The sequence below is a fragment of the Acomys minous genome (genome assembly GCF_964271855.1).
Source record: "Acomys minous genome assembly, chromosome: 9".
Lineage (NCBI taxonomy): Eukaryota > Metazoa > Chordata > Mammalia > Rodentia > Muridae > Acomys > Acomys minous.
The window spans coordinates 98,873,151-98,893,883 of record NC_140490.1 but is presented as its reverse complement, the minus strand read 5'-3'; the positions used below and the strand labels follow the sequence as shown (position 1 = coordinate 98,893,883).

At 40.0% G+C, this 20,733-nt stretch overlaps 1 protein-coding gene across 3 annotated transcripts in view; it reads right to left on the bottom strand.

Moving 5' to 3' along the window:
• Positions 1–20,733, bottom strand: part of EEA1 (early endosome antigen 1) — a 114,576-nt gene that overhangs the window by 18,518 nt on the left and 75,325 nt on the right. For all 3 annotated transcript variants that reach the window (XM_084796689.1, XM_084796687.1, XM_084796688.1), the window contains 8 exons: positions 19,936–20,136; positions 17,027–17,140; positions 13,665–13,820; positions 11,491–11,630; positions 9,334–9,664; positions 7,860–7,961; positions 6,764–6,958; positions 1,908–2,090 (listed from right to left, as the gene is read on the bottom strand). In XM_084796689.1, coding sequence (XP_084652815.1) covers positions 1,908–2,090; positions 6,764–6,958; positions 7,860–7,961; positions 9,334–9,664; positions 11,491–11,630; positions 13,665–13,820; positions 17,027–17,140; positions 19,936–20,136 — 1,422 coding nt within the window. The remainder of the gene's footprint in view (positions 1–1,907; positions 2,091–6,763; positions 6,959–7,859; positions 7,962–9,333; positions 9,665–11,490; positions 11,631–13,664; positions 13,821–17,026; positions 17,141–19,935; positions 20,137–20,733) is intronic.

Here is a 20,733-nt window from a genome sequence, read left to right as displayed (position 1 = left end):
ATGTTATAGAATGTTCTCTCTTCTCCCTTCTCTCTCACATGGGAAATCATCTCATTGAAGCAAAAGGAAAAAAATGGTTGGCAATCATCTCTCTTCCTGGTCTACAAATAATTGCACTTCCTTAGGAACCTGTTCTTTAAAAAGGCAGTTTGTATACATTTCAGTTTAGAGTTATTAAAACAGATTGTGGCTAAAGAGGAGGGGGCTTTGGGTAAAACCAACAGCTCCAGCCGTGGTTCGGCCCTGCTGCATGCCTGGGCCTGCCACACTGTAAAAGCAGCGTCAGAGCAGAGGCTCCAAGGAGCCCTGCTGTAAACCTCCCCTAGGCCTGCCCTCTGCTTTCTCTTTGCTCAGACTACATGATGCAAGTCCCCTTAGAGGTGCCTCGCTGCCTTTAGGTTAAATGCAAACTTCCCCTGCCCTTCAACATGTTGCAAAACAAACACAACAATTTAACAGTAATGACCAGTTTTAAATTTTCTTTAAGATTTATTTTAATTTTTATGTGGCCAGGTATGGTAGCGCACACCTTTAATCACAGCACTCGAGAGGCAGAGGCAGGCAGATTGCTATGAGTTCGAGGCCAGCCTGGTCTACAAAGTGAATCCAGGACAGCCAAGGCTACAAAGAGAAACCTTGTCTCGAAAAAAAAAAAAAAAAGACGTGTATGTATGTTTTGCCTATGTGTCTGTCTGTGCATCAAATGTGCGCAATGCCCACAGAGGTCAGAAAGACCACAAGATCCCCTGGAACTGGAGTTACATACAGGCAGTTGTGAGCTACCATGTGGATGCTGGGAATCGAACTCAGGTCCTCTGGAAAAACAGTAAGTATTCTTAACTACTAAGCCATCTTCTAGGGCCCTCCCCCTTTTTAGGCCTCCTTTTCCCTTTCTTTGCCCCAACTTCCTGTTGCTGTGTCAAGTCCTTGCCCTCTACTGGCCTGCTATGAACTCTGTCCTTTATCCCTGCCATTCTCCTAACTCTAATCCTGTTCTAACCAACTCACGTCTCATTACCAGAATTTAGGAAGATCGATTGATTTTTTTTTACATTAATTTATTTGTGTGTGTGTGTGTGTGTGTGTGTGCGCCTGCATGAGTTAATGTGCATTACATCCATTCAGGAAACCAGAAGACAGCATCAGATCCCCTAGAGGAAAAAAAATCTTAACTGATTTCCCCACCAGGTGATCCAAGCTTCTTTATAATTGCTCCTGGTTAAGTATAAAATCCACTTGTTTTCTTCTAAACATTTAATATGCTTTAAATTCAAATCAAAATAAATAAAATACAATATATATAAGTAAATAAAATGTCTTAATGTTTGGTGATTCTCAACAAACTCTTACATTAGTGCACTTTAAACAAAAAAAAGAGATATTACCATGACTGAAAAAAAAAAAAAAAAAAAAAGACCAGAAGCAGTGACAGGGGCAGAGGAGACCGAGGGCAGGGCAGGGTGGCGGCTCAAAGTCCTGTGTGTGTATGAGCACAGCACTGGCTTTCCTTTAGAGAAGTTACATGCCACCGTTGTATAAAATTTGCTAAACTTTTTATTTATACCTTTTCTTTTAATAAACATGATACTTTATTTGATCATACACTATTATTAATCAAGGCTAGATTTAATGGGCCTAATTTTAATCATTCCTGTAAGCTTAGAAGGTTGACAAATACATGACACTAAAAATCAGTTTTGCCCAATTTACTTCTCTATAACTCATTTCAAAATAAGTGTTTATGTATATTTTAATCATGCATATTATGATTTTTTTAAAAAGTTAATTTTAAAAAGAACATTAAAGGAGTAATTTCATAGAAAAACATGACACTTCGGAAATATTCCCTTCCCTTGCCCACTAGGCAGTCGTTCCCGGGCTTTATAGCGTCCCGCTGCTTACTGTACCTTAAGGTCTTGCCGTGTGGCTAGAAGCTCCGACTCTTTGCCATAGAGGTCAGACTGGAGCTGCTGCAGGTCTGCCTGGCACTTCTCATAGGTGCTCTGTAAGGCCGACAGCTTCTCCTTCTCTCCTGCCAGTTCCCGGGCGGCCTGCGCTGACTGCTGCTGCAGTCTACTCTCCAGCTCTGTCTGAAACATGCAGTAGTTATTTAAAAGAGAATGCAGATCAAACCCGTTTATACAAGTAGAACTCTGAAAACCAGCTAACCTGCATGTATGGCCTAAGACCATATTTTAATAAGGAGCAACCTGCGTTAAAGGTATGAAGGCAGAGAGTAACAGAGCCAGCAAGGCCCTATTTAAATGCAAATGCAACCAAAGGGAAGGCGAGGCCTTCCACCAGGAAGCAGTGGGCACTGGCTCTCTGCTGTGAGCAGATGCAGCCCTAGATTTCTTGAATGACATTTTAAGGCTGAACTAAGAGAAATTAGTGAAATTATTATGAAAGAAATTAAGAAGCCACTATTGTGCTGAACTGAAGGTAATGTGTAGTTTCTACTCTTGAAAACTCGAGCATAACTCTGGGAATTTATGTAAGTCACCTTTATTAATATCAAGACAAGAAATGAAAATTTCACATAAGTTCAAAATACTCTAAAACCAACTCACCTTTGAGAACATTTGGGAGAGATAAAAATATAATATATTTAAAATATGTCTTCATGATAGTAAAATATATTTGACTTTTAAAATAAGTATGCACGCTCATGGAGTAAACAGTTCTGACAGAGGCTTAGCAGGACAGGGCCACCAGGAGAAGAGAGACTGCAGAGTGGGTACAAGTAGGATTTACTGGGAGGAACAGGTTCCAAGGGCTGTGACTTATGGTGGTGATTTACTGTATGTATTACAAGGAACCAGAAGATAAGAAAGAGTTTGGGGAAGGAAAAAAAAAAAGAAAGAAAGAAAAAAAGAAAGAGTTTGAGGGTTCTCAACATGAAGAAATGATGTTTAAAAGAAACATTTGATCTTTGATCATTGAAAATTGTACACAAGTTTTCATCTTATTATATTTTATTTTTATTATTATCCCTTAGAAGCCTGATTGTTTTCTAATGAGAGACAGAAAGAGGGTGGATCCTGATGAGACAGGAGGTGGGAAGAAACTGGGAGGAGTAGAAGGCAGGGACACCATAGTCAGGAGGTATTATGAGAGGAAAAAACAACAACTTTAAATAAAATGAACAAACATACACAAGTATAGAATGATCCACCCATTCTATGAATGTGTGTTTATGTATATATATAGTTACAATGTGTCAATTAACCTTCTATAAAAATAAAATGACATAGCTGGGTGTGGTGATGCACACCTTTAATCCCAGCACTCGGGAGGCAGAGGCACACAGGCCTCTGTGAGTTTGAGATCAGCCTGGTCTACAAAGGGAGTCTAGGACAGCCAGGGTGACCCAGAGAATCCTTGTCTCGAAAAAGCAAACAAACAAACAAACTTGAGGTTGATGTCTATCCTTTGCCTTTCAAACGCTGCCATCACTCGGTGCTGCTTGATAGCTGTGCCCTGTTCTAAGGATTTCTAAGGAACTCTCTCTCTCTCCCCCACCTAGTTTCCAAGACATTCATGTTTCACATTCTCTTCCAATTTTGCTGGTCATTTCTCCTCAAATTATTTTACTGGCTTCTTTTCCTCAACTATATCTCTTAATATTGTAGAACTCCAGACTTTTGCTGATATTATTTTATGCATTTTTTAAAAAGTTCTCCTTTAGAACGAAAGAAGTTCTCTTTAAATGCCTTTTACTTAACACGTAGCTTTAGCCTCTCCACCTGAACTTGGAGCTCTTCTTATACAGGACTGTTGTGTCTCCTCTTCAACAATCCAGACACCTGTCTCAACCTGAGCTCTTGAGTCTTGAGAGCAGCCTGCCTATCCCAAACTGTCACTCCAATAAATGGCACTGTCAAACATCCACATGCACAAATTCAAATAGAGTTATCCTTGATTCTCCCAACATCCCTCAACACCTAGTCTATCATAAAGGCTCAGTAACCGCACTGGCAAACCACACTTGCAGCCCATTCTCCTCCACTTTATGCCCCCCCCCCCCACACAATGCCTGGTCACTGCAACACTTTCTCGGCCCCTTCCCTTCTTACTCCTTCCTTTCCTTTTAGTCATGTATTCCAACTGGTTGCGCAAATCTGCTAAAAATCAATCCCTCAACAGACTGAAAAGCACCCATAGGTTAAAAAGCTATCATTCTGTAATCTTGTAAGCCCACCAATTTGCCTGTACGTGGAGTACCTATTTCTCATATGTTACTTTCTCAAACTTGCTCTAAGATATTTGTATTAAATTAACTTCAAATCATGGGATTGGTAGGGTTTTTTGTTACTGTTTTCTTTTAGATTCTTTTTTTCTTTCTTTCTTTCTTTCTTTCTTTCTTTTTGAGACATGGTCTCACTATACAGCCATGGCTGCCCTGGAAGTCACAAGCTGCCCTGAAAGCACAGAAATCTGCCTGGCTCTGCCTCTTAAGTGCTGAAATAAAGGTATGTGTCACCACTTCCAGACTTGTCACTGGTGGCTTTTATAATCCATGTGCAGCGTACACCTCAAAAAGAGATGCTCTTTTGATCGCTCAGACTTCAGTAAGACCCTGCTCCATCAATCTTTCAAACCACTCTGCTGGTCTGTCTGGCCCTAAAGTATAACCTCCACAAGCAAGGCACGTGTCTATCTTGTTCATAGCTATATCGCTAGCACTCAAAATTACAACACGGCATTAAATGTCAAGGATTTCATGAGGTCTACTATACCGGAAGCGGGAAGGCCTGAGACATCTAGTATTTATCTATTGAAATGATCCTTATAATGGATATGGCTACTGACAGTGGGACATGAGAAGAGGAAGGCAGACCCAAGAGCGAGGAGCTGGAACGACAGGAGCTGATGCACCTGCCTGGGGGCTAAGAGAGCTACCCACTCCACTCCACACTGCCCACCCAATTCCCTCTCAGGGCTCTTCTGACTCATGCTGGGGAACCACGACACCTGTCATGTCAGAGCTCATCCTTTACCTATCTATGTCCTTTTCTAGAATCTCACTTCTTTTCTTAAATGTTGTACCACATATCTAACCTTAGGTATCATTTGATGAAGCTGTAAAAATCATATGTGATATATATATATAACTTTTAAATCTGAATGAAATCTTGTAATAATTTAATAAAAGAAAACATGCAAAATGTATTTTCAATTCACTAAATTATCATGATATAAAGATGAAGTTTCAGAAATATCTGGATTTAACACTGAATTCGGGGGTTGGGGGGCTCAAACATCAATATATATAAATTAGGAATGGTGGCACATGGCTATAGTTCCAGATATTTGAAGGGCTTCCATCCCAACTGCCATCCCAAACTTGAGATCAGTACAAAATCCGCTTCTAAAATAAATCTCTCTCTCTCTCTCCTCTCTCTCTCTCCCCACCCCCCCCCCACACACAGAGAGAGAGAGAGAGAGAGAGAGAGAGAGAGAGAGAGAGAGAGAGAGAGAAGGTCATTAAAACGTATAACTAGCTAGCTCTGTACAAGATGGAACCCTTCAGCATACAGACAGGACAGCTCATGAGGCCCTGGCTGAGGGGCCACTGGTAGGTGGTGGCTGCTGGGGGAGTCATTTGTTTTCAGTGGAATAGCCACTACTGGTGTGTTGATTGTTCTTTTCATTGATTGTTGTTACATATCTAGATGTGTATAATGAAAATAAGAGGCCATGAATTTGAAAAAGAGCAAGGACTGTTAAAGATATGGAGGGTTTAGGGGAGGAAAAGGAGGGGACAGATGATGTAATTATAATCTCAAAGGATAAAAGAAATACTTTTAAAAAAGGAAAAAAGGTTAAGTAGCACAGGAGCTTTTTAGGAAGAAGTGGTCCAGAGGGAAGAGGAGTCGGGCAGATGAGCGTGGATATGGCATAAACTATGTACGTGCATCAAGTTGTTGACGACTAAGCAGGGTCTGGAAGAATGTGCAAAAACACACTGTAACAATTACATTCTAACTTCCGATTACAACATATGAAAGCACAAAAAGACATGTTATCTAGACTTTGAGAAAATTGTTTTTATGTAATGTAGCATAACAGAAAAACTTCCTATGTACTGTGTCTAATCTATATTCTTTTTACTCTAGCAGTGTGGCAGCTGACTCTTAATGTCATGGCCATTTAGGCTATTGTTCAGACTACCTCTTCTCTAAAGACCAACCAAACTACACAAACTAACAATGGGAAAGACCTTACTTTGCTTAAATGTTTAGTACTAATCATAGCCTATTTCACTAGTTCATTCTGGACAAGATGTGAACATGTTTAAGAATAAAAAACAGTTGGTTAACAATAAATGTCCCTTCATTTTTGAAAATAAAAATATTCTGGTATAATATAAAATGTCAAATATATTAAAGGAAATCTGACATTGCTGAGTTTTTAAAATACAGTTTACTTTATAATGTCATTATTTTCACATAGTAAGAATGATTTATTGTGAATTTCTTTAAACTTTTCTAAGACAGTATAAATATTACATGAGTAACTGCCCTAATGCCAAACATTACTTCTATGTATTTTCATGACTATTAGACAAAGGATTATCAAAAATGTAAATAATAAATTAGCTGGCAATTCCAATGAACATTCAGACTTAAATCATATATCAAGTATAACCTATAGATTTAACACAATTTTAAGTATTTATGCCTGTAATAGAACTCTCATTTTAATACTTTCTTAACTTCCACTTTTTTCCTATAAAAAGTAAATATTTTTTTATCAATACCTTTTCTGAAACAGCATTTTTAACTTCTCCTTGAAGTACTTGGATTTGTTTTTTCTTCTGTTCAGTTGATTGCTTCAGCTGGTTTATGGTCCCCTGAAGCTGCTGTGCCTCTTTTTCCTTTTGTTTTAATGCATTTTGAGCCTGTGCAACTTCCTCCTTGACTGAACTGAGGTCTACCTTCAACTGTTGAGAAGTCTAAAAGAAATGGAAACCTGTTTGACTCATGCAGTCAAAACACATTTTTGTGTGTGTATCTGCTACAAGCAACACACTACATTTGGCAGATATTATTGAACCTATTGGCCACCTTCCAAATATGACTTATTTTTGTGGATACCAACGACATTAAATATTTGGTTTCTGTGTAGTAGTCCAGAAACATCTTTTTGTCACTATATAGTTGTCATCAACTATTACTGTTGTCTCTGTGGTGGTGGGTTTTGTCAACCTGGCCTAAGCTGGAATCATGTGGGAGAAGAGTTTCAGCTGGAAACCTGCTCCCTCGCTGGCCTGTGGGGCACTTTCTTGGCTCATGATTGATCTGAATGGGCCCAGGCCGCTGTGGTGCTGCCACGTCTGGACAGCTGGCCCTGGGGATATAAGAAACCAAGCGATCAAACTCTGGGGAATGAAGTACTGAAGAGCATGTCCCCATGGGCTCCGCTTGAGCTCTGCTTCGGCTTCCCTCAGCGATGGGCTGTGACTGGGTTATGTAAGCCAAATAAACCTTTTCCTTCCCAACCTGCGTTGGGTCAGTGTTTTATCAAGGTAATAAAAAAGAAATCTTAGGGCAATCTATGAAATACATCATGTTTAAGAAGCTATTAGTTTTTCAACTATAATGGTCTTTAATCCTATCTAATTAAACCTCTTATGGTTAGTTGATTCAATTTTCTTCTTTTCTTAATTATATTTCTTTATTTGTCCTTTACATTTGAAATTATTTTAAATTTTGTTGGTGATAAGTAAAACACAATAACAACTTTAAACTAAACATATGAGCCACTACATCTTAGAGAAAGAAACATTGACTTATTTCTTTATGAGGGTGGAAGCGGGACTGTGCAAAGGCTGCTCGCACTTTCCGCAGTTGTACCTCTTTCTCTTTCTCAAGGGACTTCCTCAGCTCCTCCTGCTCCTTGAGTGCACTTTCAGTCTGCACTTGAAGCTCATGCTTTAATCCTTCACACGTTTTTTCCTAATAAAGAAATATCACTGTAATAACTTACAAGTGTTTATCAGTTTAGAAAGAAGAACAGAAGGAAACACTCCGCCTATAGCACACACAGCAGCTAGGGCATCTTCACTAGGCTAGCCTGCAGCACACACAGCAGCTAGGGCATCTTCACTAGGCTAGCCTGCAGCACACACAGCAGCTAGGGCATCTTCATTAGGATAGCCTGCAGCACACACAGCAGCTAGGGCATTTTCATTAGGATAGCCTGCAGCACACACAGCAGCTAGGGCATCTTCACTAGGCTAGCCTGCAGCACACACAGCAGCTAGGGCATCTTCATTAGGCTAGCCTGCAGCACACACAGCAGCTAGGGCATTTTCATTAGGATAGCCTGCAGCACACACAGCAGCTAGGGCATCTTCATTAGGATAGCCTGCAGCACACACAGCAGCTAGGGCATTTTCATTAGGCTAGCCTGCAGCACACACAGCAGCTAGGGCATTTTCATTAGGATAGCCTGCAGCACACACAGCAGCTAGGGCATCTTCATTAGGATAGCCTGCAGCACACACAGCAGCTAGGGCATCTTCATTAGGATAGCCTGCAGCACACACAGCAGCTAGGGCATTTTCACTAGGCTAGCCTGCAGCACACACAGCAGCTAGGGCATTTTCACTAGGCTAGCCTGCAGCACACACAGCAGCTAGGGCATTTTCATTAGGATAGCCTGCAGCACACACAGCAGCTAGGGCATCTTCATTAGGATAGCCTGCAGCACACACAGCAGCTAGGGCATCTTCATTAGGATAGCCTGCAGCACATACAGCAGCTAGGGCATCTTCATTAGGATAGCCTGCAGCACACACAGCAGCTAGGGCATCTTCATTAGGATAGCCTGCAGCACACACAGCAGCTAGGGCATCTTCATTAGGATAGCCTGCAGCACACACAGCAGCTAGGGCATCTTCATTAAGATAGCCTGCAGCACACACAGCAGCTAGGGCATCTTCATTAGGATAGCCTGCAGCACACACAGCAGCTAGGGCATTTTCATTAGGCTAGCCTGCAGCATACACAGCAGCTAGGGCATCTTCATTAGGATAGCCTGCAGCACACACAGCAGCTAGGGCATTTTCACTAGGCTAGCCTGCAGCACACACAGCAGCTAGGGCATCTTCATTAGGATAGCCTGCAGCACACACAGTAGCTAGGGCATCTTCATTAGGATAGCCTGCAGCACACACAGTAGCTAGGGCATCTTCATTAGGATAGCCTGCAGCACACACAGCAGCTAGGGCATCTTCATTAGGATAGCCTGCAGCACACACAGCAGCTAGGGCATTTTCATTAGGACAGCGACCTCCGCCCAGGAAAGCAAACATAAGCGGCTCACCAAGTCTAATACAGCAGCTTTCCCTTTCTGAGTCTCTTTCTCAAATGCACTTTGGGAGTTTTTTAAAGAATCAGAAACTTGTGACAATTTTTCTTTTGTTGTGGAAAGTTCCGCCACGAGGGCTTCTTTCTGGGCTGTCGCTGCTTTCAGGTCTGTGACTGCCGCTTGGAGTCTGTCACTCAGCTCCTGGTGCTGTGTCTTTGCATCTTGACTTAACTTTTCAAATTCTTGCTGCAAGACAACTTTTTCTTCTTCTTTCTTAGTAAGGGTTTGTGTAACATTTTCAAAGGCTTCACATTTATTCTGTAGATCCAATTTTGTACGAGATACTCTGGATTAAAAAGAATTTTTAAAATTAACATAATGTAATATTTATCATTAAAAGTTATTCATAAGTAGTCACTGAGTCTTGAATATTTTATATGGCTCAGGAGAAATAATTTACAGAGCCCCAGGATGAAAACTGTCTGAGCGCATCTCATCACACGCACATGGGCTCCTCAGCAAGGGCCACTCTGTCTGCACTCCTGACGTAATTCAGGTCTGCCCACCACAGCAAGCCATCAGAGAAACTCGGATAACAAAACTACAGTGTCTACAACAAGCAGCAAAGGTTTCCCAGGCTCCCCAAAGTACAGAGTTGGCATGTTACTTCCTAGGCATACATAGATCTCTGTCTCTGCCTTTCAAAATACAAGATATATTTTAAGTTCATGAATCTGAGAATCAAAACATTAAACATAATGTAGTAACATATTTTAAAGGAATCAATTTACTTCAAAAATAAAGACAAATGGTTTATCTAACTTCAAATATAGCAGACTGTAAAGAGATGCATTATCTTGGATCTTTTAATCCAGGTTTTCTGAATACCAGATGAATGGGCCGTAAGAATGAGAAGAGGAGCTACAGCTCTAAGAATGCACACTAACTCTGGTGTTTTCACTACACTCAATGTACTGGTTATTTCTCAGTCAACTTGACACAAGCTGACTGAGAAAATGTTCCCAATCTGATTGGCTAGTGAGTAAGCCTGTGGTTCTTTTCTTTCATTGATGATTGATTTGTAGTGAGGAATTCTGGAATTTTGGTTTCTGTAAAAACACAGAAATCTTGTAAGAATATATTTTTGTTTTAATACCAGGAGTGGTGCTATGAGGCTGCTTTGGACTGTCAGCAACAGCTGCCTATGATCTGCCTTGTGCTCCAGCAGAGGTGTGGTTCTGCCAGCTGCAAATAGTTTCTGTGACTGTGTGATGTTTGAAATTCTGGGAGCTTTATATAAACTTATAGATTCAAGGATCTCATATTCTCTCTCCCCTGCATCCTTCTTTCTCTCCTATCTAGTGGTAGGGGAGTGAAACTAGGGAGATAAAGGGTAGAAAAAAAAGAATAACCCACAAAGTAGCAAAGACCAGTTACAATGACTGATTTTCAAAGGCCTAGGCCACTGTGGGCAGTGCTAAACCTGGGCAGATGCCCCTAGGTTGTGTGAGACAGCAGGCTGAGCAGCCATGAGGAGCAAGGCAGTAGGCAGCATCCTCCACAGCCTCTGCTTCAGCTGTCGCCTCCAGGGTCCTGCCTTGATCTCTAGTCCTGGCTTTCTTTGATGATAAACTCTAACCCATAAAATGTAGTAAACCTTTCCCTCCCCAGTTTTCTTTTAGTATTGCATCACAACAAAAGAAAGAAAATTAAGTACTCAATAACATCAAAGCTGGAAAAAATCCATTACAAAGTTTAAAGGAAAATCATTCTTAATGAGTAAAAATCCATCCTGTACTTAGTATAGTACATCAGAGCAGAAACTTGGCTGTTTTTAAGTGATACATATACACATTCCTATACTGAAATTTTTTATATTAACTATTTCGAACTGGTGAACAACTCAAACTGAATGAATACTCAAGAGAAACCGGTAGCATATCACTGCTGAAAAGTGACTAAGATTTTATAGAACTAAGTGAACAACAGAAAATGAGGTTAACTTTAACCAAGGAAAAATGGCTTTTTCATTGACATTAACATTAGTATATAAAACCAGTGCGTGTGCGTGCGCACACACACACACCAATACAACACAACACTGCATGACTCTGAATCTCCAAGAACAGTGTGAGCAATCAAAACCTTAGAGACATAAGGCGGTCAGCTTACACTTCCTTCTCCTCCTCAAGCCTTTTACTCAGCTCTGCAGTTCGCAGCTCTAGGTCTGCATTCAGCTGCCGCTGCTGCTGTAGACTCTGCAAAGCTTGCTCCTTGCTTGCTTTAACTTCGAGAGAGTCAGCTTCTAGTTTCTGTGGGTAGAGTAAGCCTCCATTTGAACTCTGACCATAACTAATCGATTATTAAATATTATAGCATGTGTCTGCTTTCAAACTGTTATTGACAAAATATACAAAATAGCTTATCAATTTATAAAAACCCATCCTGAAAGCATCACTGAATGAGGAAGTTGTTCTGCTTGAGGTCTGTCAGAGAATCTAGAATAGGCTTGGATTTCATTTGTGAGTATTTTATTGAGTATTTTTGCATCAATATTTGTAAGAGAAATTGGTCTGAAATGCTCTTTGTAGAGTCTTTCTGTGGTTTAGGTATCAAGGTGACTGTGGCCCCATAGAATGAGTTTGGTAGTGTTCCCTCTGTTTCTATTTTGTGGAATAGTTGAAAGAGAATTGGCATTAGCTCTTTGAAGGTTTGGTAGAATTCTGCGCTGAATCTATTGGGTCCTGGACTTTTCTTGGTTGGAAGATGTTTGATGACTGCCTCAGTCTCCTTAGGAGACACAGGACTATTTAATTTGTTTGCCTGATCTTGATTCAATTTTGGTAGTTGGCATCTATCAAGAAAATTGTCCATTTCATTTAGGTTTTCAAAATTTGTGGCATATAGGCTTTTGAAGTAAGACCTAATGATTCTTTGGAGTTCCTCACAGGTCATGTCTATACCAATTTAAAATACATTACCTACATATATGCAGTTAACAACCATAAAATAACAAGATACTTAACATAATAGATTTGTCATGTAGTCCTCAAATTGACACCTACTGACCCTAAATATACAGCACTTAAAATTCCCAACTTTGCTTCTTTAGTGTCTTGGCTGGCTTATATTACTCTTCTTTATAGTGTACTGGGCATTTCATACATCCTTCTACGTGTCTGATTTTTTTTCAAACTTATAAAATGAAACTACTACACATAGGTTTAAATAGAAGAAATGTGTTTTCTATTATAATCTGTGTGTGTGTGTGTGTGTGTGTGTGTGTGTGTGTGTGTGTGTGTGCATTTGGAGGACAAATGTCAAAATTGAGTGTCTTTCTCAATCACTCTTCATCTTATTTTCTGAGACAGAGTCTCTCACTGAACATAAACTTTGCAGATAGAGCCCTACTGGCCACGCCCAAGTCCCAGGGACCCTCCTTCCTCTCCTCCCAGCACAGATGTCACAGGTCCTGCCACCACGCCTGACATTTTATGTGGTCCTGACATCATAGGCCCTGCCACCACACCTGACAGTTTATGTGGTACTGATGTCACAGGCCCAGCCACCACCCTGACATTCAACATGGTCCTAGGTCTCCAAGCTCAGGTCCTCAAGCTTACGTGAGCAGGCTCCCCGGCCTTCACTCAATTATTTTTTAAACAAAACACAAAAATACAGACATTATGCATGCTGATAAGGTAGTTAATAATATTATGCTTAAATCATGTTAGATATAACTCATTTGCCTTTTATCTGTGCTGAAAACTTTCAAAGTATCATTGTTTCTAACTTTTTGAAATGCACAGTATAAGGTTTTTCTACAGTCAAGCACTGTGACAGTACCCTAGAGTTTTCTTTCAATTACAACTACTTGAGAAAGGCTCCAGACGAGAGCTCTGTTTACTTTATTATTCTTTTCAACCTTATCTAATCTGTCATCTCGACTACAAAGGGTATATAACTCCAAAGGGTACACAAAGTTTTTAAAAGAAAACACTGAACCATAGCTGAGAAATTACACTGGAAGAAGTTGTAGGGAAATGGAAAAATTAAGGGAGAGAAGAGATTCTATAACCACACACTTATACTGTTTGGTGTATCCTGGAAATATTTTACATTTTACAATAAACCACCACTACGCTAATTGTTATATATAAAAGCTACCCATTAATGAAGGAATTGAAAATAAAGATAGAATTAAAAATTAATTGATAAAGTAATTTTTAAATTTTTGTACCATTTCACCTTTCTCTGTTACTTAAAGGTCTTTGACTTTGTGAAGGTCATCAGACTCCAATGCTGCTGTGCAGGAAAATGACAAACTCAACTATTTTTATACACACCTTAATTTGACCTTCCAAGTCTTCAGCCTTCTGCTCTAAGGAGAGCTGTCTCTCCTTGTATTCCTTCAGGTGGCTCTCCAGCCGACTGCACAGCTCCTGCTTCTCCTGCAGCTTCGCAGTCACCTGATCCAGCTGCACACCAACCTTATTTAACTCCTGAGGAAAACACATTTCAAGAAAAGTTGTAGCACCTGCTATTCAGTGAAAGTAAAACCGAAAACTAATTTTATATAAGAAAACATCTGAAGAAAGACTTTAGATACTTCAGTAAGTTAGAGGTTATCTTTATCCACTAACAAAGAAAATCAAGTTGTACATAATGTAAGACACTAAGCTTATTTATATAACAGTTAAATTACTTTGTGAAAAAAATTAAGATTTATTATTTTATGTGTATGTGTCAGTTGTGAGCTGCCATGTGGACACTGGGAACTGAACCCAGGTCCTCTACAAGAGCAGTGAGGACTCTTAGCCCCTGAGCCAACTCTCCAACCCTTAGTGACTAGCTCAAACCCAGGCCCTCAGACATGCTGGGTACAAACTATGCCACTGAGCTACCTCCCTGCCAGTTGACAATGTCTTAATAATTTCCTAGAAATATTATATAAATGTTAAAGATATGACAGATCATTAAATAAGTTAATAAATGTAACACTACAGTTGAATGTTTTCTACTTTCAAAGCACTGCTTAGAAATTATATTCTAAGAGTATTGTGTTGTTACCCTTGCTTAAGTAAGTCCCCAGAATACCCTGTTTCTCAGGAAGAATGCAGTAAGTATTAATATTAAGTCTGCTCCCCATGGGTGACCGGTGTGACCACCTTGATAACGTTCCTTCTAGTCTTCTCTGCACATTAGTTTCTTTTCTACTTGTTTTATAAACTGGTAACAACAGCCTGAGGTCGTAGAGCAATAGGAGATACCATTCCTAGAAGGTGCAAGGCCCTGGATTTGACCTCCAGCACAAAAGTAAGTGAATAAATAATTACATACATAAAATAAAAATAGACTCCTACTTGCGTACTATTTTATTTTAAATTTCTTTATTTTTATCACAACAATTTATCATAAAACTTTGATAGTTTCTCAATAATATTCAACTGCATAAAATCCCATCTTATTGGTATGACTCATTTTAAGCCAATCTCGTTATTACTAATCTACTTTAAATTCTTATATCACTATTATACTTCCTGCATTTAGTACCAGAATGCAAATACAATCTTTATAGCTATTATTCTCCTAGCATAAAACATTACAAAATATGGAAAAATCTAAATTTAAAAAGTTATTCTATTTTTAATTAGCAAGTAAAGTAATAGTTTCATTATGGCATTTTAAAAAATACTTTCTTTTGCTCATCCTTCAGACTCCTGACCTCATTTCCCAACCAATTCTTAAGTTCTTGAAACACACACGATGCATATACATGCATACATACATACACACACATATAAACACACACACACACACACACACACACACACACACACACACACACACACAGAGTTTCCTGCTCTAGTGGCAAATGTATCCCATTGCTGTCTCCATTTGTACCTGATTCTTAAGGAGCCTGAACATTTTCTGGTACAGTGTTATATTTATATACAGGTAGAGTATTTCTTACATTTGAAATGCTTAGGACTAGAATTTTGAGACTTTAGGTTGGAATATAGATTTCACTGGTTAATAACTCTTTTTTTTCCCTTTATTAATTTATTCTTGTTACATCTCAATGGTTATCCCATCCCTTGTATCCTCCCATTCTTCCTTCCCTCCCATTTTCCCCTTACTCCCCTCCCCTATGACTGTTCCTGAGGGGGATTACCTCCCCCTGTATATGCTCATAGGGTATCAAGTCTCTTCTTGGTAACCTGCTATCCTTCCTCTGAGTGCCACCAGGTCTCCCCCTCCAGGGGACATGGTCAAATATAAGGCATCAGAGTATGTGAGAAAGTAATATCCCACTCTCCACTCTACTGTGGAGAATGTTCTGTCCATTGTCTAGATCTGGGTAGGGGTTTAAGGTTTACCGCCTGTATTGTCCTTGGCTGGTGCCTTAGTTTGAGCGGGACCCCTGTGCCCAAATCTGCCTATCATAATGTTCTACTTGTAGGCTTCTAGGACCCTCTGGATCCTTCTACTTTGCCATTCTCCCATGATTCTCTCATCTAGAGTCCCAATAGAATGTCCTCCCCTCTGTCTCAGTTTCCTGGTAAGTGAAGGCTTTCGTGGGACATGCCCTTTGGGCTAATATGCAGATATAAGTGAGTATATACCATTTGAGTCTTTCTGCTTCTGGGTTAACTCACTCATTATGCTCATTTCTAGCTCAATCCATTTATCCACAAATTTCGGGAATTCCTTGTTTTTAATAGCTGAGTAGTATTCCATAGTGTATATGTACCACAGTTTCTTTATCCATTCTTCTATTGAGGGACACTTAGGCTGTTTCCATGTTCTGGCTATTATGAATAAGGCTGCTATGAACATGGTTGAGCAAATTTTCTTGTTGTGTGCTGGAGCATCTTCTGGGTATATTCCAAGGAGTGGAATAGCTGGGTCTTGAGGAAGCCCTATTCCCATTTTTCTGAGATAGCACCAGATAGATTTCCAAAGTGGTTGTACTAGTTTGCATTCCCACCAGCAATGAAGGAGTGTTCCTCTCTCCCCACATCCTCGCCAGCATGTGGTATCTCTTGAATTTTTGATCTTAGCCATTCTGATGGGTGTAAGATGGAATCTCAGAGTTGTTTTGATTTGCATTTCCCTGATGATTAAGGAGGTTGAGCATTTCTTTTAGTGTTTCTCAGCCATTTGATATTCCTCTGTTGAGAATTCTCTGTTTAGTTCCAAGCCCCATTTCTCAATTGGGTTATTTGGTTTGGTGGTGTTTAATTTCTTGAGTTCTTTATATATTTTGGATATTAGACCTTTGTCAGATGTAGGGTTGGTGAAGATCTTTTCCCAGTCTGTAGGCTTTCGCTTTGTTCTCTTGACAGTGTCTCCTGCCTTACAGAAGCTTCTCAGCCTCATGAGGTCCCATTTATTAATTGTTGACATTAATGTCTGGGATCAGAAATTTAAAGTTCTATGAACTCCAAATTCATAATTGTTGTTCAAAAAGTTTTGTACTGGGGATATTTTCCATGTCAAATTTTTGGTAATGGTCAGCCTCAATTTCCTTAGAGGTTCATTTCCTTCTTAAAATGTTTTAAATAACAAAGATATTAACACCTCAACAAACAAATGTTAAAATGTAAGTAACATGCAAGTACCATAGCCACTTATGTTCGATTTCGTGTGCATGAAGGAAAATATTAGTGTGTGTATACCAACCAAAGCATCGCCAGGTTCCTACCTGCTGTTTATCTTGTAATGCATTCTGAGCTGTGTCCAGATGGTTCTGAAGATCGGCTCTTTGAGCAGTTTTTGCTGCTTCTGCTGAGAGTAACAATTCAGTTTTGGCTTTAATCTGTAACAAAATTTAGAAATTATTTTAATTCTATATTTAATTGTTGACTTTCCCTTTCTTAAGACACATTGCTTTTGTCACAAAACTATTCCAAAGTTAGGTTCTTTGGCATGAAGTAATAACTGAGACACAGAAATATACGTATGTGAAAATCTCCAAGGCAGAAGTGGATAAGAGGGAACACTCCTAGGAATGTCTGGTAACAACAGAAAGGAAAGCTCTATGACATCAACACATGGTGCTGTGTCTTTGTGTGAAGGAAATGGTTCCAGAAGTGGAGATCCAGGTGTGTGGTCTGAGCATCTAAGAGGCAAAGGCAAAAGAACTAAGAGCTGCAGACCAGTCTGTGCTGTACTCTTACACCCTATCTTCTAAAGGCAGGTAACTTGTGCACATTCTGTTTTCTGGGGAAGGCCATTGTATTTTTTAGAAGGAAACATCCAAAGTCTACCAGTATCACAATAAGCTGCACTAAGCTGGGTAGTGGTGGTGCACACCTTTAATCCCAGAACTCGGAGGCAGAGGTACTCTGAGTTTGAGGTCAGCCTGGTCTACAGAGTGGATTCCAGGACTACCAAGGACACACAGCCAAACCCTGTCTTGAAAAACCAAAACGAGCAAACAAAAACCAATAAAAACGATGATTCCAAAGATGAAGGATTTCAGAACAGAGTCCAAGCAATAAAACAAACTAGAAGTCTGTTTGAAATCCACTCTTTCCATATAACTTCTCCTGCAACGAGTTTACTTTTGACGTTCTTTAAAATCCAAGAAATCACATACTTAAACCCTCCGGCTTTTTACTGGTCCCTTTCATGTCAGTGCTGCAACTCAGGCCAGCTGTTGTGGGTCTCAGATGAGGCTGGCAAGCTCTGGCCCGACAAGTTGCTCCCAGTTGCCTGCACTTCCTACGGCCCTGTAGTCCAGACCTCGGCCCACTGAGCTATTGGCGCCTTTCAGACGAGCGTATAGACACCTCAGGGGTGTCCAGCCTCTCCCGAGAGTGTGGGAGATCCTGCTGGGGCTGTGTGGAGTGTCCAAGCTGTGTTCTAACTGCTCAGATCTTCAGGCTCTGTCTCCTGCGCTCTGATCCAATGTGGGCCCATTTGGCACTGCTGGTTGCGTGTGCTCTCTCTGAGCTAGGTGGACCAGCTATTAAAAACAAGGAATTTCCAAAATTTGTGGACAAATGGATTGAACTAGAAATGATCATAATGAGTGAGTTTACCCAGAAGCAGAAAGACTCAGATAGTATATACTCACTTATATCTGCACACTAGCCCAAGTGGCATGTCCCATGAAAGTCTTCACTTACCAGGAAAGTAGAACAGAAGGGAGGACATCCTATTGGGACTTTAGGTGAGAGAAGCATGGGAGAATAGGGAAATAGATGGATCCAGAGGGTCCTAGAAACCTACCAGAAGAACATTATGATGGGCAGATCTAGGTCCAGGGGTCCTGCTCAAACTATGGCACCAGCCAAGGACAATACATGCAGTAAACATCGAACCCCTACACAGATCTAGCCAATGGACAGGACATTCTCCACAGTTGAGTGTAGAGTGGGGACTGACTTTCACATGAACTTTGGTGCCCTATATTTGATGACCTCCCCTTGATGGGGAGGCCTAGTAGCACTCAGAGAAAGGATAGCAGGCCATCAACAATAGACTTGATACCCTATGAGCATATACAGGGGGAGGAGGTCCCCCTCAGTCACAGTCATAGGGGAAGGGAGTAGGGGGAAAATGGGAGGGAGGGAGGAATAGAAGGATACAAGGGATGGGATAACTATTGAGATGTAATATGAATTAATTAATTTTAAAAAAAGGAAAAAAACTCAGGCTTTCTACATAACACTGAAAAATAATCAAATGAGTTATGCCCTCTTTATTAAAAGTAATAATGAAATAACTTTAGCACAATTATCTCTAGTAAGAAAAGCAAAAAGTAGAAAAAATATAAATACATTTGAAATTAAAATATTTTTAGAAGAGTTAAAATGATACTTAGCTAAATGAAGAGAAGTATCAGTTAACACAACAAATATAAAATACAGACAATTTTAAACAGAAAGAAAACATCCATATAATTATCTCTCAATAACTCAATACTTAATCTTCGCAGAGATACGCTGCATAAGGTAGATCCCTGTACTGAGCTGAAGTGAGAACTAGGGAGAGCTACACTTTAACTAACAGGAAGTAGACTACTCACTGACCACCGTATCACTTACTTTAGTGCAAATCAGCTTCATTTACATATAGCAGTTCATCTATCTGAGGAATGGAAAATCAGGAAATACTTCAAAGTATACGTGACATTTTCCAAAGTTATGAACTATGTGAGGATTTGAGGGTACTGAGTAATAGTTACACTGTAGTCTTAGAATGGGCCAATGGCGAGGTGGCAGGGCATCTCCAGGCCCTTTACACTCACGGAGATCAGAGGTCTTGCCATCGCTGCAAGCCACACTGTTGGAATGCAGGCACTAAGGCCGTCACGACAGTAAGGCACTAGGAACAGGCTCACGATGTAGCCGTGGACATGGAATTTACCTTCATGCTGTGATGACCACCCTACTAGGAAGTACCTTGGAAGTAGGAATCAAGAATTACATTGCAGAAATCACCTTTGCACGAGGAGAAAGAACAAAAATATCTGTGGACACAAGAAACTACATAACTTAATTTGTATTCTGATTCTCCACTAATGCGTAAAGCAAAGCCAATGTGCAACATGTAAGGTCTAAAACTGATGCTTTATGCATACACACTCATTAAACAGCACATTACCTGTATGTCAAGCTGAGATACTTTCTCCTTGCTTTCATTTAGCTGACTGCTTAGTTCACTGACACTGGTTTCTAGGGAAAGAACGCGGTCCTGTGCAGCTCGAAGATGTGCCTTCTGTTCCTGTACCTGGTCATGCAAATTCTCCTCGGCTTGTTTATGACTTTCTGACTGATTCTTCAACTTCTCCATTAGTTGAGTTAGCTATTACACAAGAGAGTGTCTAATTACAAAGTTTGCAAATCACACCAAAAATGAAGACACTCGAATCTAAGTACCATTAGAATACTGAACTGCTCTGTAACAGGTAATTTCAAGGTTCTTGAAGTAACAATACTTAGACTTTTCACAGCTAACAAGTCAAAATTCCTAAGAACATCAAGTGCAGATATATTATCTTTAATTCATCTCTACTCAACTAGAATTGATATGCAATAAAATTCATCTAACTTAAGTATAAAATTTGAGATTTTATAAAGGTGCACACCCGGTTAACTATCGATACAATCACAGTAAAGAGTGTTTTCAGTACACTAGCTTCACAAGGACTTGTAGTCACATTGTAGATAAGTAAATAATGCTTCATAAAAATTAGGCTAGTGAAATCCTCATAAAAATTCTTCAAAACCAACTTGGAGCTCATCATGGCAGCATTTCCCTAAAATCCCAACTCTCAGAGGCAGAAGATAAACTTGGTCTACATAGAAAGTTCTAAGCCAGCTAGAGCCACAATAGCGAGTCTCTATCTCAACAAACAAACAAAAATAAATAAAACAGCATGTGTAGCCAGATATGGTGGCA